Source organism: Cyclopterus lumpus, chromosome 24 (genome assembly GCF_009769545.1).
Source record: "Cyclopterus lumpus isolate fCycLum1 chromosome 24, fCycLum1.pri, whole genome shotgun sequence".
Taxonomy (NCBI): domain Eukaryota; kingdom Metazoa; phylum Chordata; class Actinopteri; order Perciformes; family Cyclopteridae; genus Cyclopterus; species Cyclopterus lumpus.
Genome location: NC_046989.1, coordinates 5,776,266 through 5,791,641, shown reverse-complemented (window position 1 = coordinate 5,791,641; position 15,376 = coordinate 5,776,266). Strand labels below are relative to the sequence as shown.

The 15,376-nt window shown below is 43.8% G+C and overlaps 1 protein-coding gene across 1 annotated transcript; it reads left to right on the top strand.

The window, feature by feature from the left end:
• Positions 1-3,352: 3,352 nt before the first annotated feature.
• On the top strand, positions 3,353-14,873 carry stum (stum, mechanosensory transduction mediator homolog). Its single transcript, XM_034527693.1, has 4 exons — positions 3,353-3,563; positions 9,841-10,023; positions 13,212-13,220; positions 14,839-14,873. The coding sequence occupies exons 1-4, from the start codon at positions 3,353-3,355 to the stop codon at positions 14,871-14,873; spliced, it is 438 nt and encodes a 145-aa protein (XP_034383584.1).
• Positions 14,874-15,376: the final 503 nt, after the last annotated feature.

The following is a 15,376-nucleotide window of genomic DNA, read 5'->3' as shown; positions in this document are numbered from 1 at the left end:
TTCGTGGCCTTCTGAAACTGAAAGAGCTCCATGTTGGTGAGCACAGAGGAGCATTGAAGCTCCTTCCTGCGGCTTTACAGGCATTTCATGTTTGTTCGTGAAAAGCTGAATGAAGGAGAGTGGAGAGAGGAGAGAGGAGGGAGGAGGGAGGAGGGAGGAGACAGGAGAGAGGAGAGAGGAGAGAGGAGACGGGAGACGGGAGAGAGGAGAGAGGAGAGGAGAGAGGAGAGGAGAGAGGAGAGAGGAGAGAGGAGACGGAGACGGAGAGAGGAGAGAGAGGAGAGAGGAGAGGAGAGAGGAGAGAGGAGAGAGGAGAGAGGAGGGAGGAGAGAGGAGAGAGGAGAGAGGAGAGAGGAGAGAGGAGACGGGAGAGAGGAGAGAGGAGAGAGGAGGGAGGAGAGAGGAGAGAGGAGAGAGGAGAGAGGAGGGAGGAGAGAGGAGAGAGGAGAGAGGAGACAGGAGAGAGGAGAGAGGAGAAAGGAGAGAGGAGAGAGGAGAGAGGAGACAGGAGACAGGAGACAAGAGACAGGAGAGAGGAGAGGAGAGAGGAGAGGAGAGAGGAGAGAGGAGAGAGGAGAGAGGAGAGAGGAGAGAGGAGAGAGGAGAGAAGAGAGAGGAGAGAGGAGAGAGACACATAGATGCAGTCAGCTGCAGAAGGCCAGAGAGAAAAAGAGTGCGTGAACAGTCCAGTCATTGTGGTGATGAGCCAGTCGGGGGCGACGGACACAATGGGATGTCAGCAGGAGCACACACACACACACACACACACACACACACACACACACACACACACGCGCGTTAACACCTAGTGAACACACATACCGTATGTATATAAATAATTGGTGTTTGATGTCAGCTTTTCCTGACAGATGGGATTGACAATTATATCCTGAGAGAAGGGATCGTGTGTGTGTGCGTGTGTGTGTGTGTGTGTGTGTGTCTGCGTGTGCACATGGACGAGGATAGACAAGACAGGGAAAGAGTCACAAAAGGTATTTTTAGCAACAAAAAAGTGTTACAGCATGTACCAACACTAACACCTGTCACTCGAACACACACACACCAAACGCACGCGCACGCACGCACACACACACACACGCACACACACACACGTACGCCAGGCTCTGCTGCAGATACAGAAAACAAAATAAAGGCAATGATAGTCGACAGTCAACAAACAAAAACAAACAATTTACTACAATTTGTCTCCAGAGCAACAGTTACTTTTCATATAAACCGCCTGTTGAGTATGTCTTACACACACACGCACACACACACACACACACACACACACACACACACGCTCACACACAATTAGCTAATCACGATGCTCAGCGTTAACACACAGAGGGGATATTAGACTGTAACAAACCCATCAGAGATACATTTCTGAGTCACTGGCGCAGATCTCAAAAACTAAAATGTCACGACACGTCTTGTAACTTTTCTCGTCACGTCGTCATGGTGATAAGCATCAGCACATGACACCGCATGCCTTTGGCTGAACAATCCAATGATGATTGAGTTCAGCGGTCCTCCGCTGTCAGACACATGATAATGCTGCTCTGCATGACAAAAAGAAGCAAAGCGGCCTTCTGTGGCCACTATCTTCTGTGTCAGAGAAGATTAGAAGGAAATTAAAAGTGGGAATTGAACAGACATTAAGAGAGAGAGAGAGAGAGAGAGAGAGAGAGAGAGATAGTGGGGGAGGGAGAGAGAGAGAGAGAGAGAGACGACCAAAAACCTTGAGATCGATATCTTCCGTATAATTACCTACAGTTTCCTGGGTTGCTAGGAGACCAAATAGAGACGAAAGAGATGGAAAGAGAAGAAGAAGAAGAGACAGACAGAGCACATTCACACACACACACACACACACACACACACACACACACATAGAGAGAGAGGCTGAGAATAATTCAAGGTAACACCGATTCTTTTTTGTGTGATTTTGTGATGAAGTAGAGTTCATACCAACAGAAGAGGTGAGGAAAGAGAAGGGGAGGTAAAAAAAGAAAAGAAAAAGAAAGTGGAGTCGGAGAAGAAGGAGAAGGGTTGTGGGAACATAAATGTCTGTTCTTTAGAGGATTTGGTTGCATGAATAATTACTGAGGCATCCATACTGTCTTTATCGTTTTCATCTTTCTAATCCCACGTCTACTTTGTCCTGGCTTTCCCTTTTTTTTTTACCTTCATCTCCTCCTTTTCATTGTTCTCTTTCTTTCTTTTTTCTACTTTCCACGTCTTCCTTGGTTTCCAGTTTCTCTCATTGTCCATCAATATGAGTGTTCAGAGACGTATACGTCTGGTAATATTTCAGGGATGAGAAACATTTAAGTTTGAAAACATTACAATGTCGTTTATTATTACATGCTTGGTACATTTGGAAATATTCCCTATCCTCTGGACTTAAATAAAAAAACATCCCTCTTTTATGTTCATCATGTACACTAATAATTTGAATGACAGCTGAATGCATTCATTCATTCAATGAGATCTCATTGAACGGCAACATTAGATTGGTGCACTGTTCCTTTAAATGGAGAGAAGGGACTGAGAGAAGAGAGAGAGGGAGGAGAGAGGAGAGAGGAGAGGGAGATGTAGTAGAAAAGAGGGTCTTGTGTGCACTTTCTCTTTGTCTTGGAGAGGTGGGTGGGTTGAGTGGGATTTGACCAAAAAGAAAGACCCGAAAGTGACTTCAGAGGAAATTTCTAAGAGCTTCAAATCTGTCTGGGATTTCTTTCTTTTTTTAACATTTCAAAAAAAAAAAAAAGAAGGAGGAACTGTCGTGATTTGACGTTTCTTAAGAACCTTTTCGGACATGGAAACAACTGGCAGACATCACGACTTCTGAGGCTCAATTTGAAGAAACTTAAAGGGATTCAAATGAGAATATTTCAACAGTCTTGAAGACATTTTCTTCTGGGAAAAGTCTTCGATTGACTTCTGGCTGTTTCGTGGGACTTCAACAGCCTCAAGGTTTTTTTTTTAAAGTTGACTTTGGGAACATATTGCAATTTGGGTTATCCTTTGGCGATATAATTTATTGATAGATTTACACTACTTGTAGTTATTTATTTGAATGAATAGTGACGTAATGAATGTGATTCAGGTGTTGAATTGTGAGCCAACTGTTGAGTTGCCCTGCTGAATATTTGATCTAATTCTCAAAGGACACACTTCATCAATATTGATTATCTTCGGCTTCTATACTGCTTTGTCCAGAGGAAAAATCATTCACATCCTTCTGTAGAAAACATACCAAACATCCTCAACTAGTTCTCCTGCTTATCACCAGCTATTTTACTCTGAAGAAGACAAACATACAAACAGGAGAAAATAAGACAGAAAGATGGCACAGAAAGAAGGAGCAAAAGCTCAGGGCCGTGTTAAAACCGGGGACCATCTCGGGGCCAAAGCCGTAGCCGGGGCCCCGATAGCCGGCGGAGGAGTGGTGGTGGAGGTCAGGGAGAAGAAGGGATCTCTGCGGGCTGCGATACCCACAATGCCCTTCCCTTTGGCTGTCATCTGCCTGTTCCTGAACACCTTCATACCTGGACTCGGTAAGTTTGGGAATCTTCTCTCATTTTGGACTCATTGTTTGTGTTTGGAAAAGTCAGACAAGGAATCATTTAAAAAAAAAAATTTTTAGTCAAAAAGTGAAAAAATGTAATTCATGCATGCCAGATAAACTTGAGCAATCAGAAGGGGAATGTACAGGAGAGTGACTATACAGGTTACATTGATTGTTTGGGTGCCACAACTTTAAACTGTGTCCATCTTACTTACGATAGTCTTTCCACTTCAACGTGTCGTCGTGCAACATGTGTGTATGATACAAAAAGCTTTTGCCTTCTCCTGCGAATGTCTGTGCATTTCCGCTCCTTTACATGTAGTCTTTTCAAAATAAAGGTCAATTTTCACAGGAAACTACACGTTTAAGGGAGGATTGCGGTTTGGTTAATAACTACTTTCTTAAGTATTAATTGTTGATTCCATTGGAAATTGATTTTGAGGGCTGTATATGAATTACTTTGCATAATCTTTTTTTTTTTTTTTAACTATAGCTCCAAGCTGAACCCGCCTGACCATTTTGACACCATAACTCAAATCCCTATATCTGCCTGTGCGTGTCTGTGGATTTTTGAGGGAAAAAAAAAAAAAAAGGATGAGAAAGATGTCGAGAGACACCTCGTGCTTTAATAAACATGTCAAGGCGTAAAAAAACACACACATTGTGGGCGGATGCATCTCCACAGCTGGTTAGAAAATTGTGTCGATTACCGTGCGTACACATCTCGATACTGTAGTTTTTATACTGTCTTTAAAGATATATATATTTTTTAACAGTATCAGGGAAAGTAAACATATAGTTCTATACATTGTGAATTATGTCGTGTTTCTCCAACTGGACGTCTTTCTACATAGCGATCAGCAAATAGCCTCAGACGTGTCCCCTCCTCCCCCTCGCCTCTGATCTGCTGGCCGTAGCGCTGCGGAGACGTGCGCGTGTTAGGCATCCTCTCTTGTTGTCTTTCCCTCCCGAAGAAGGCTTCAGACACCAAATTCTTCTCTCATTCATTCATTCTTTTCTGTCACGTTCTGCAGTCTGTTTTTTACTACAGTTAATAATGAATAACTGAAATTAGAAATTGTCCCCCAATGTGTTTAATTAGCATAAAAGTGCGCGCGTGTGCGTGTTAGTACACGTGTGTGCGTGCGTGTTTGTGTGTACGCGGGTTGGCCCCTGCATGCCTTGACATTTCATCGAACAGCCGCGGTTAGTTGCCGTGACAACGCCGACTGAAATGAACACAACGCGTGTCGTGTGGAGTCAACGGCCGTTCGGGTCCAAGTGACTGAAGACAGCAGCTTCTTCTACTCGACCTCGTGCCGTAAAATGCACGCTGACGCGAACACGTGCACTTTGAAAAGGCTCTGCTGACCTTTCAAGTCTCAAGTCACAATTCCCGAAGATCACATTAACGGGACGTGGAGCGGGTTTGAGATGTCTGCGCATGTCCACTATCAAGTATGATCGTAGCTCTGATAGTGGAGACACTATTCATCTAATAGCAGTCTAGCGCCTCTACAATTTAAAATTGAACACGTGAACCAACTGCTTCTCTATTTTTTTTGTCATTTCCACTAAGCTCGGCGACAGGAAGTGGCTGCAAGTTATAAGTTCATATTTATAGCGCACACAGACGTGGGCTAAAATAATAATAATAACTTAACCAGCATGTGATTGATGGAATGTGATGTTACCGCATCAGTTCAGCTCATCAGGATGGTTTAATGTCTCTCATGTTACGCAACATCTTCAACACCATAAACTGATCAAGTACCAGCCCCTGGTTGCAAATATCATTGAGTTAGGATATGAATATTATATATATATATATATATATATATATATATTTCTTTTTTAATATTATTATTATAATAATTATTTATATATAAAAATAATATTATAATAATATGTATACTATTATTATTATTTATATATATAAATAATATAATAATAATAATATATATAATATTAGATTAGTCACATTGATATCCAGAGTTCTCATAGACAATCGTATAGCGATTGACGGATTTAGAATAAACATAGTAAAATAATGTGTGTGTATTTTAAAATTGTTAAGGTTTTTTTCGGTGTTGATTTTGGCCCTGTGGAAGAACGTGGTAGTGTTTCCAAGAAACAGGGTCCCTTTTATGGAAGCCCATAACCACCCTGTGATGAAAATATCATTATAATGTGATAGCATCTCGTAACTATGACTTGACATCTCATAATTATGACTTGATATGTCATAACATCTCATAATTATGACTTGACATCTCATAACATCTCATAATTATGACTTGACATCTCGTAATTATGACTACATTATGATTATGGATCTTTATTTTTTTTTCATCACTGTGACAAACATGGGTTTCCTTTAGAAAACCATTCAACCAACTCATTTCACACTCATTTCACAACCTGGTTCTGGTTCTCTGGTGATCTGATTCATCTGGACCAGGTTGGCTTAGCATAGGGTCTGGGGGGTGAGACCAGCATCCGTCTAAAGTGCATAAATGACTTCCTGGTTATTCCTGGTAAATATCGATAATAAAGATGTGTGCTCCAAGAGCAGTGCAAGGCCGTAAGGCCATTTTGTCATTGCACATGACGGCCACCGGCCCAAAAGACTTTAGACAATTATAACGCAAAGGAACAGCTATAATAATATGTTGAATACATTGTTCTGGGTACTACAAACCCCCAAAGTTCAAGCTCTACACTGCTTTACAGTCCACCTTACTTTCTCTTTTAATTTGTATTCTTTCTTTCCTTTTTTATCTCTCCCTATATGTCTCTGTCTATCTTATGTCTTTTACACTCCATCATTAACCTCCCACTACCAGTGGGTGCTTTGTAGAGTTCTCTGTGTAATTATAGTCATTAGTCTGGGTAATATATGTACACGCACACACACACACACACACACAAACACACACACACACGCACACACAGAGAGGGAATCTAAGAGCTCGCCACCCATGGCGGATTATTAAGAGTATATTTCTAAAACCGAGAAGATAAAATATTTATTTAACCTTTATTAGTACACATACAGTGTGTTCTGTTTTTATCCAACTGTACACATTCACATACACACACACACACACAGCAAGCTATTCCCTCGCTTTGTTCACATCAATTACGGTGTTTGAAAGGCGCCCTGTGAGGTCAGCAGCTGCAACATGTGGAACAGAGAGATAATTTCTTTTTTGACTGCTTTGATTTCGCCCGCGGTGTAAAATTATTCTTTCATTAACGGAACATTTCTTTCAAATGACAGCTGCCGTGTTTGAATCCACGAATAACGTTTGTTTCATTAACTTTTGCTCGAGAAACAAAGGGACGTTGCTGGGATAATAAGCAAAGAAATGATGCTTGCATGCAATAACTGGAACTTATATTACCGTCATTAGATGGACAGAAATATGCCTCAGAATAAAAGCTAATGCTGCACTTTATCTGCTGGATGTGTAAAAAGGCAACTGTTGCTCACATGTTTACCACTAAAAGGTAAAAAAAAATATGTCACGTGTTTACTGGCCTGTTTCCGCTTCCCCCAAGTGGATAAATAAACGGTTATTTAAGGCATAAAAATAAGTATTTGTTATCTACTTAAAGAAAGAAAGTTCAATTGTGATTTAATATGAAAGAAAACTTCCTTTTTTAAGTAAATAACTGTATTTTGGCCCTAAATATTTATACATTTAGCCTAACGTTACTCAGGGTGACAGGAAAATATTGCTAACATTATTAGGTATCCAATAATAACAGTAACCTATTTCACAGTACTGTATTATGAAATTTCACTGTCAGCTGATAATAAACTGCATTAGCCAATAGGGAATTGCTTTTTACTGTTGATATTTTATATATAATAATGAAAAAAAAATCCTACTGTTCAGTGAACAGTAGGCCCAGGAGCCAGAGCATCTGCTGGTGGGCGGGGCCTCTGACCTGAAAATGATCACATCGGTTTCCAATTAAGCCCACAGTTGCTCTTTGCGTGAGATACATTTGAAATGAGTATCGGTTAAAAAAAAAAAAATCTCCCCTTTTCCACATACATTTTTTTTTAAACGTTGTTTTTCTATCGCTGCTCTATTGGGCTGCTCAACTATTCTGGGATTGTGCTCGTACCAGAGTTCGACCGTTCCAAATAAGGCAGTGCAGGGCATGTGAAAGTAAATATTATGGCGTATACATTTAGATTTGGCAGAGATAACGAATCTATAAAAAAAAGAAGATTCCTCATGACAGAGGCCCTCAGTTATTATTGTTTGCCTGATTACTTAATCAGAAAGAGACGGAGAGAAAAACAGAGGAACAGACTCAGAGGAAAAAGGGATAAGAAGCTTTTACATGAGTGAACTTTGACCTCTCCTCGCTCCCGAGCAACCAGACGCAGCTGGCAACCCGGCCGGTCTTGCCCCCCCCCCTCTGGTATTTGAATTCCTCCAATGTGACAAGCGATGGGGGCGAGCAGGAAGAGAAGGGCCAAGGCCACGATGCACACTACGCCCACTGGGCATGTTCCTGTGTCGCAGAGAGAGAAGCTCCAAACATCAGACTCAATAATACAAGAAAGATGGATTACATGTTACAGAATGTACGTTGGGATGTGAGGGGAATAAAACTGCTGCAGCGGTTTATTGTTTTGGAGGTTTTTCGATGACAATCTATCGACATTTCACTGGAGATGTCGGGGGGGGGGGGAGATCCATCAATTCTGAATGATGGTTTGCTGTAAATTTATAAACGTCACACCAGTTTGTATTCGGTCTGTAAATAACATATTTTAGGAGGTATTGTATGTTTTTTCTGCTATCATTGATAGACTGGAAAAAAAAAAAAAAAACGGATTGAATGGCAAATAGTTTGTAGGAGGTAGAAACAGTAGAAACTATGTCATGTTATGGACTGTGTATATAAGAAGTGGACGCAGTCATTGTGACGTCAGCGATTGGTTCGTGGCCCACCGCTTTGAAGCCTTGAGTTTGGCATTGTGACGTCAGAGTTCAAATATGCTAAATATGACATTTGTAGGTGGCCAGAAGAGTTACAATAAATATTCAGGAATTGAAAACACACTTTAAAAGTAAGAGAAAAAAACAGACTAGAAAAAGCTGTCAATCACAAGGTAGCCCCGCCCTTTTTAAAGTATACCATGTGTTATGGCCTATTTTACTCTAAATGGAACCATACCTTACGAAATTAAATGTATTGAAACTTGAAACTGGTGATTGAGAATATAAACTCATGTCTACAATTAAATCAGGTGAGAAATAGTCAATTTTCCAGCGACTTCTATATAATGAGACGTATGGTCTCCAACCAGACTAGTCGCCCCCCTGATGGCCTTTTGAAAGAATATAATCACTTCAGCAGAGCCTTCGCTTATCAGATGTTACTGTCTGGTCATGCTCCATTCCCAAAGATGAATGTATGGATGTCAGGAAGACTAAGAGTCACGGAAAGAAATCTGCACATGTCATTGGTAACATGCGCTGGAGCCTTTATACAAATACTAAGATTCATATATCCTATTCCTGAGGGAAGGTTGTCATGGAAACATCCTGTGATGAAATGATCCGATTCGTGTTCACCGACACACACACACACACACACGCACACACACACACACACACACACACACACACACACACACACACACACACACAACGAGCGGTGCACGTGGAGGTCTAGGTGTCCAGATAACAAGATATGGAGTGATATTGGATTTCATTGAGGCAGACAAGGATTGTCCACGAGAGATAATCCTGTTTTAAGCCGAGTGGATGTGTCTGTGTTACTCTGTGCTCTTTTCATAAATCCTCTTGCCTTCGGGGGTCAGATACTCACAAACGGCGGCCACTTGACATTTACTCAGGCACCGAGTGGCCGCTGCGAGTTATCGCCGTTATTTCCTCTGGGCAGAGTTTTGGGTTTTATTCTATTTCTTTTATTTTAGTGAATGGAACTCTTTCCAGACTGTTCGTGAGGTTGATTCGTAATGACGTTCCCGTCGGTCATTGTGTTCCGTGCTAATTGGCTAATGCTAACACGCCTATCTAAGATGGTGAACGTGGTTAGCATAAGCTGCTAATGTCATTTGGGAGCATATTCTGAAGTTAGCATTTAGTTATTCATTCACATGGTTTGTTTCCATGGAAAGTTGGCTGTGAGCTATCCCTCCAAAAGGGGAAACTAACCAGTGTGTGCAACAAAAAAAAGAAGGAGTTTATTTTTCTTTCTTTGTCCCGCAGGTACCTTCATCTCTGCGTTCGCGGTGCTGTGTGGAGCTCGCAACGAGCTGATCTCGGAGCGAGGCGTTTGCTGTGTGTTCTGGCTCAACGTGGCGGCGGCCCTCATCCAGATACTGACAGCGGTCGTCATGGTTGGATGGATCATGAGCATCTTCTGGGGAATGGACATGGTCATCCTGGCGAGTGAGTGGCCCGTCTAGCTGTGCTTCATCTTTCTTCATAAGTCTCGTCTCCTTTGCTTTTGTTGGTCACATGACATGAAAATCATATTACAAACTCAGGTCTGTAGTATTCCAGTGTCAGGGTTAATATTGGTGTCACACAAAAGGTCATGGTTATGGTTACACACGGCCTGTAGGGTGGTGGTCTATGACCTACGGCAGATTATCCCTCACGATATTTTAATATGTAAAGTTTTGCTTTTTAGTTTTTGCTTTTTTTTTGTGGTTAAACATTTAAAGGACAAGTCTCGCTGTATTTTAAACTTTTTTTTAAACAAATTGTTTCCATGATATTCACCTTTGCTTGTACAAGACAAGTACAACCCCTCCTCTGTATTGTGGAGGTTAGCTTATGGCTTTTTTATTCGTCACAGTTCATTTCATTTGTACGCAACAAACAACTAACGTCTGATATAACTTATTCATTGGTGTCATAGAGCTGTGTTTGTGTTGAAAAACTATTAAAGACACCAATGATGCTCCACTTTGTACTGGGGTACATTTTAACTCACACACAACGTCACACACGCCGTCACACACGCCGTCACACACGCAGTCACACACGCCGTCACACACGCCGTCACACACGCCGTCACCCACGCCGTCACACACGCCGTCACACACGCCGTCACACACGCCGTCACACACGACGTCACACACAACGTCACACACGCCGTCACACACGCCGTCACACACGACGTCACACACAACGTCACACAGGACGTCACACACAACGTCACACACACGTCACACACGCCGTCACACACGACGTCACACACGCCGTCACACACGCCGTCACACACGCCGTCACACACGACGTCACACACGACGTCACACACGCCGTCACACACGCCGTCACACACGCCGTCACACACGACGTCACACACGCCGTCACACACGCCGTCACACACGCCGTCACACACGACGTCACACAGGACGTCACACACAACGTCACACACGCCGTCACACACGACGTCACACAGGACGTCACACACAACGTCACACATGCCGTCACACACGCCGTCACACGCGCCGTCACACACGCCGTCACACACGCCGTCACACACGCCGTCACACACGCCGTCACACACACCGTCACACACACCGTCACACACGCCGTCACACACGACGTCACACAGGACGTCACACAGGACGTCACACACAACGTCACACATGCCGTCACACACGACGTCACACAGGACGTCACACACGCCGTCACACGCGCCGTCACACGCGCCGTCACACGCGCCGTCACACGCGCCGTCACACGCGCCGTCACACGCGACGTCACACGCGCCGTCACACGCGACGTCACACGCGACGTCACACGCGACGTCACACACACACAACGTCCACACACAACGTCGCACACAACGTCGCACACACGCCGTCACACACGCCGTCACACACGCGTCACACACGCCGTCACACACGACGTCACACACGCCGTCACACACGCCGTCACACACGACGTCACACACGACGTCACACACGCCGTCACACACGCCGTCACACACGCCGTCACACACGCCGTCACACACGCCGTCACACACAACGTCACACAGGACGTCACACACAACGTCACACACAACGTCACACACGCCGTCACACACGCCGTCACACACGCCGTCACACACGACGTCACACAGGACGTCACACAGGACGTCACACACAACGTCACACACGCCGTCACACACGACGTCACACACGCCGTCACACACGCCGTCACACACGCCGTCACACACGACGTCACACACAACGTCACACACGCCGTCACACACGCCGTTCACACACGACGTCACACACGACGTCACACACGACGTCACACACAACGTCACACACGCCGTCACACGCGACGTCACACACGACGTCACACACGACGTCACACACGCAACAACAAACACACTATTTACTCCTGTATTAGAAACATTGGCTGTAAACTACATGGCAGCTGTATAAGGGAACTATTCACTTTTTTTTGGACCCTTGTTTAAAGCGTCGTCAACCAACGGGCTGAGAGAGGTTGAGGACCTCGGAAAGCATTGAGAGGCAACAGGTTTCGCTCGATTATAATCAGTGTTTTATATTTGTTTCATACGGTTCCATAAGAAAGAAAGAAAGAAAGAAAAGGTTAATGCAGAGAACAGAGATGGGAGGTTGGGTAATTTTACCGCCTTCTCTATCAGAAAGTAGTGTGTTCTCCTCAGGCACAGATGCATGAACAACTGGGGACACACACACACACACACACACACACACACACACACTCACGCACACACACTCACACACACACACGATTCTCTCTCTGCACGGAAGCAGTCTTTGAGCGCTCTCTCTTTTGTGTGTATTCGAGGTAATTGCTCTGTGTGTGTTTGTGTGTGTACGTGTGTGTGTAGGAGTGAGCAACCCCCCCCTAGTGAGTTTATCTTTCACTGCTCCCCACTGTTTCCAGTCTTATTCAATTGTTGCTGCTTAGAAATAAAAAATCCTGCGTATTTAATATTTATATTGAATGTGAAAAGCATTTCCACGTTAGCACTGTAGGCCAAGGTGAATACCTGCATGCTGTTTTCTTCGAATGAGATCAATTATCGTTGCTGTTCCCTCCTTCTTCCTCCACGAATCACTCTGATAATGTGGCATCTCCGTGTATTTCTCCTTCAGTCTACGATCAATGGACTCTTTCTCTCCAAACATCCCCTCTTCTCCACTGTTGGGCCTCGCTCCGTCTCTCCTCTCCCTCCTATCTGTGTAATGATCATGGTATTATCTCCCTCTTTCCCTCTTTACCTAATGATTGTTCCTATTTGATCTCTCCTTCGCATCATTCCTCCCACTCTCTGCCCCCCCTTTTCCCCGGCCTCCCTCAATTTCTTTTTCTTTCTCCGCGTCTCTGCTCATCGATCCAACAAACCACGGGTCGTGTTACTGTTTGTGTATTCATTTGATCACGAGGTCAGCTCATGTTAAAAGACGTTTACTCCCCTCGACAGTGACCAGAATGCTCTTTGGGAATTTATCTTGTTGCCTGTTTTGTCTCACGCAGACAGAATATATTTAACAAAGAAGCTCACAGTTGTCATCACTAACTGTCTCTCTCTCCCCCCCCCCCCCCCCCCCCCCCCCCCCCCCTCGCTTAACGAACTCAAGTTTCTGATGGTAAGTGTTTCTCTTTTGTTTCCTCCTCACTGACATTCCCCCCTCGGAGAGTTGATGTGGAGTAATGTGCAGAAGCAGGTCAAATAAATGGTAAATAGTCAGCTATTGCTAAATATAACATTGATTCTGAATAAGCTAAAAACAATAAGCACATTTCCCAGGCTTAGAAAACGATATATGAACATTAATTAACTCAGTAAAGCATTTAAGTTCCTTTATGACGGTGGAAAACTATGTATAACTAAATAAATAAATATATCCAAGTATTAGAGCAGGGATGGTCTAATGATGAAGACCACGTAAGGCGGTTTGAGCTCCGGGACAACTGGATGGATGCATTGTTCTGCACAATCCTCAGAAAAAAAAAATCAATATTAAATAACCTACAAAAAGGTTGCAGGAAAATTCAGAAGTGCTGCATTGAAAATGTGTCACGATATCCTTAATTTCAGTTTTTAGTGAAAAAGATGGAAACTGTCAAAAGTATAGGCAAACTATTTACTTACTATTTACTTGTAATTTAAAGTTTCAAATCCATTTAAATCCATAACTCCAGACAGACTGGTACTGTTTCCCACTTTGGGTAATGGCTTGCCAGCCAATGGGCTACTTGATAAAGCATGGCTTGCCGGCCAATGGGCTACTTGATAAAGTATGGCTTGCCGGCCAATGGGCTACTTGATAAAGCATGGCTTGCCGGCCAATGGGCTACTTGATAAAGTATGGCTTGCCGGCCAATGGGCTACTTGATAAAGCATGGCTTGCCGGCCAATGGGCTACTTGATAAAGCATGGCTTGCCGGCCAATGGGCTACTTGATAAAGCATGGCTTGCCGGCCAATGGGCTACTTGATAAAGCATGGCTTGCCGGCCAATGGGCTACTTGATAAAGCATGGCTTGCCGGCCAATGGGCTACTTGATAAAGCATGGCTTGCCGGCCAATGGGCTACTTGATAAAGCATGGCTTGCCGGCCAATGGGCTACTTGATAAAGTATGGCTTGCCGGCCAATGGGCTACTTGATAAAGCATGGCTTGCCGGCCAATGGGCTACTTGATAAAGCATGGCTTGCCGGCCAATGGGCTACTTGATAAAGCATGGCTTGCCGGCCAATGGGCTACTTGATAAAGTATGGCTTGCCGGCCAATGGGCTACTTGATAAAGCATGGCTTGCCGGCCAATGGGCTACTTGATAAAGCATGGCTTGCCGGCCAATGGGCTACTTGATAAAGTATGGCTTGCCGGCCAATGGGCTACTTGATAAAGCATGGCTTGCCGGCCAATGGGCTACTTGATAAAGAATGGCTTGCCGGCCAATGGGCTACTTGATAAAGCATGGCTTGCCGGCCAATGGGCTACTTGATAAAGCATGGCTTGCCGGCCAATGGGCTACTTGATAAAGCATGGCTTGCCGGCCAATGGGCTACTTGATAAAGCATCGGCGCCTAATGCTCCTTTTTGATCGTTGCTTTCCTTTCTCTCAGGAAATAGAGAAAAGATAATTAGTAATTACATGCAGCGCTTTAAAAACCCTTCTTATCTGGGGCTATAAAAGCCAGATTATAGATTTTACAATTATTTCTCCAAGCATTAAAAAGTCTCTCTCCTTTCCTCCTCAGGCTACAGAGACCAGAGTCTTCCTCAGGATGTCTGAGAAAGGTCGCTGTCGTGTTCGCTGATGGATCACGTGGACACTTTGACCTCTTTGACCTCCCTGATGGCGATACCTTTAGCTTTGTGATGACCGCTAGCCGTCTTTCACATGCTGGACCACAGAGAGGAGCAGAGACATTAAGATGAATTAGCCACATGGGGAAAGAAAGAAGGAGAGAATCAGCTGACTGCGTCTGATTGGTTGAGACCGTATTTACATTTAGTTTAAAAGGAGGAGACTAAAAACTGTACAGTCACAAGAAAAAAACGTGTTTGCATTTTGTTGATTAATCATAACCGTGATTTTGATATTTATTTCATCTTTATTTTAAAAAACTATGACTCTATCAAAGAGACTTGTAGACCAGACTACATGTTTCCGACATGAAGGGGGAAATAAAGAAGGACTGTGAGAAAATTAAGATATTGATAACGTTATTCGGCTCATAACAATCATAACAATATAACTATTTATAGAACCAGCAAGTTTCCAGTGGCCGTCAC

What these genes read in the sequence shown, in the direction of transcription:
- stum (XM_034527693.1), top strand. Translation starts at nt 3,353, where the DNA reads ATGGCACAGAAAGAAGGAGCAAAAGCTCAGGGCCGTGTTAAAACCGGG. An exon ending in CACCTTCATACCTGGACTCG is followed by an intron (nt 3,564 to 9,840) that starts GTAAGTTTGGGA and finishes TTTGTCCCGCAG; the next exon opens with GTACCTTCATCTCTGCGTTC.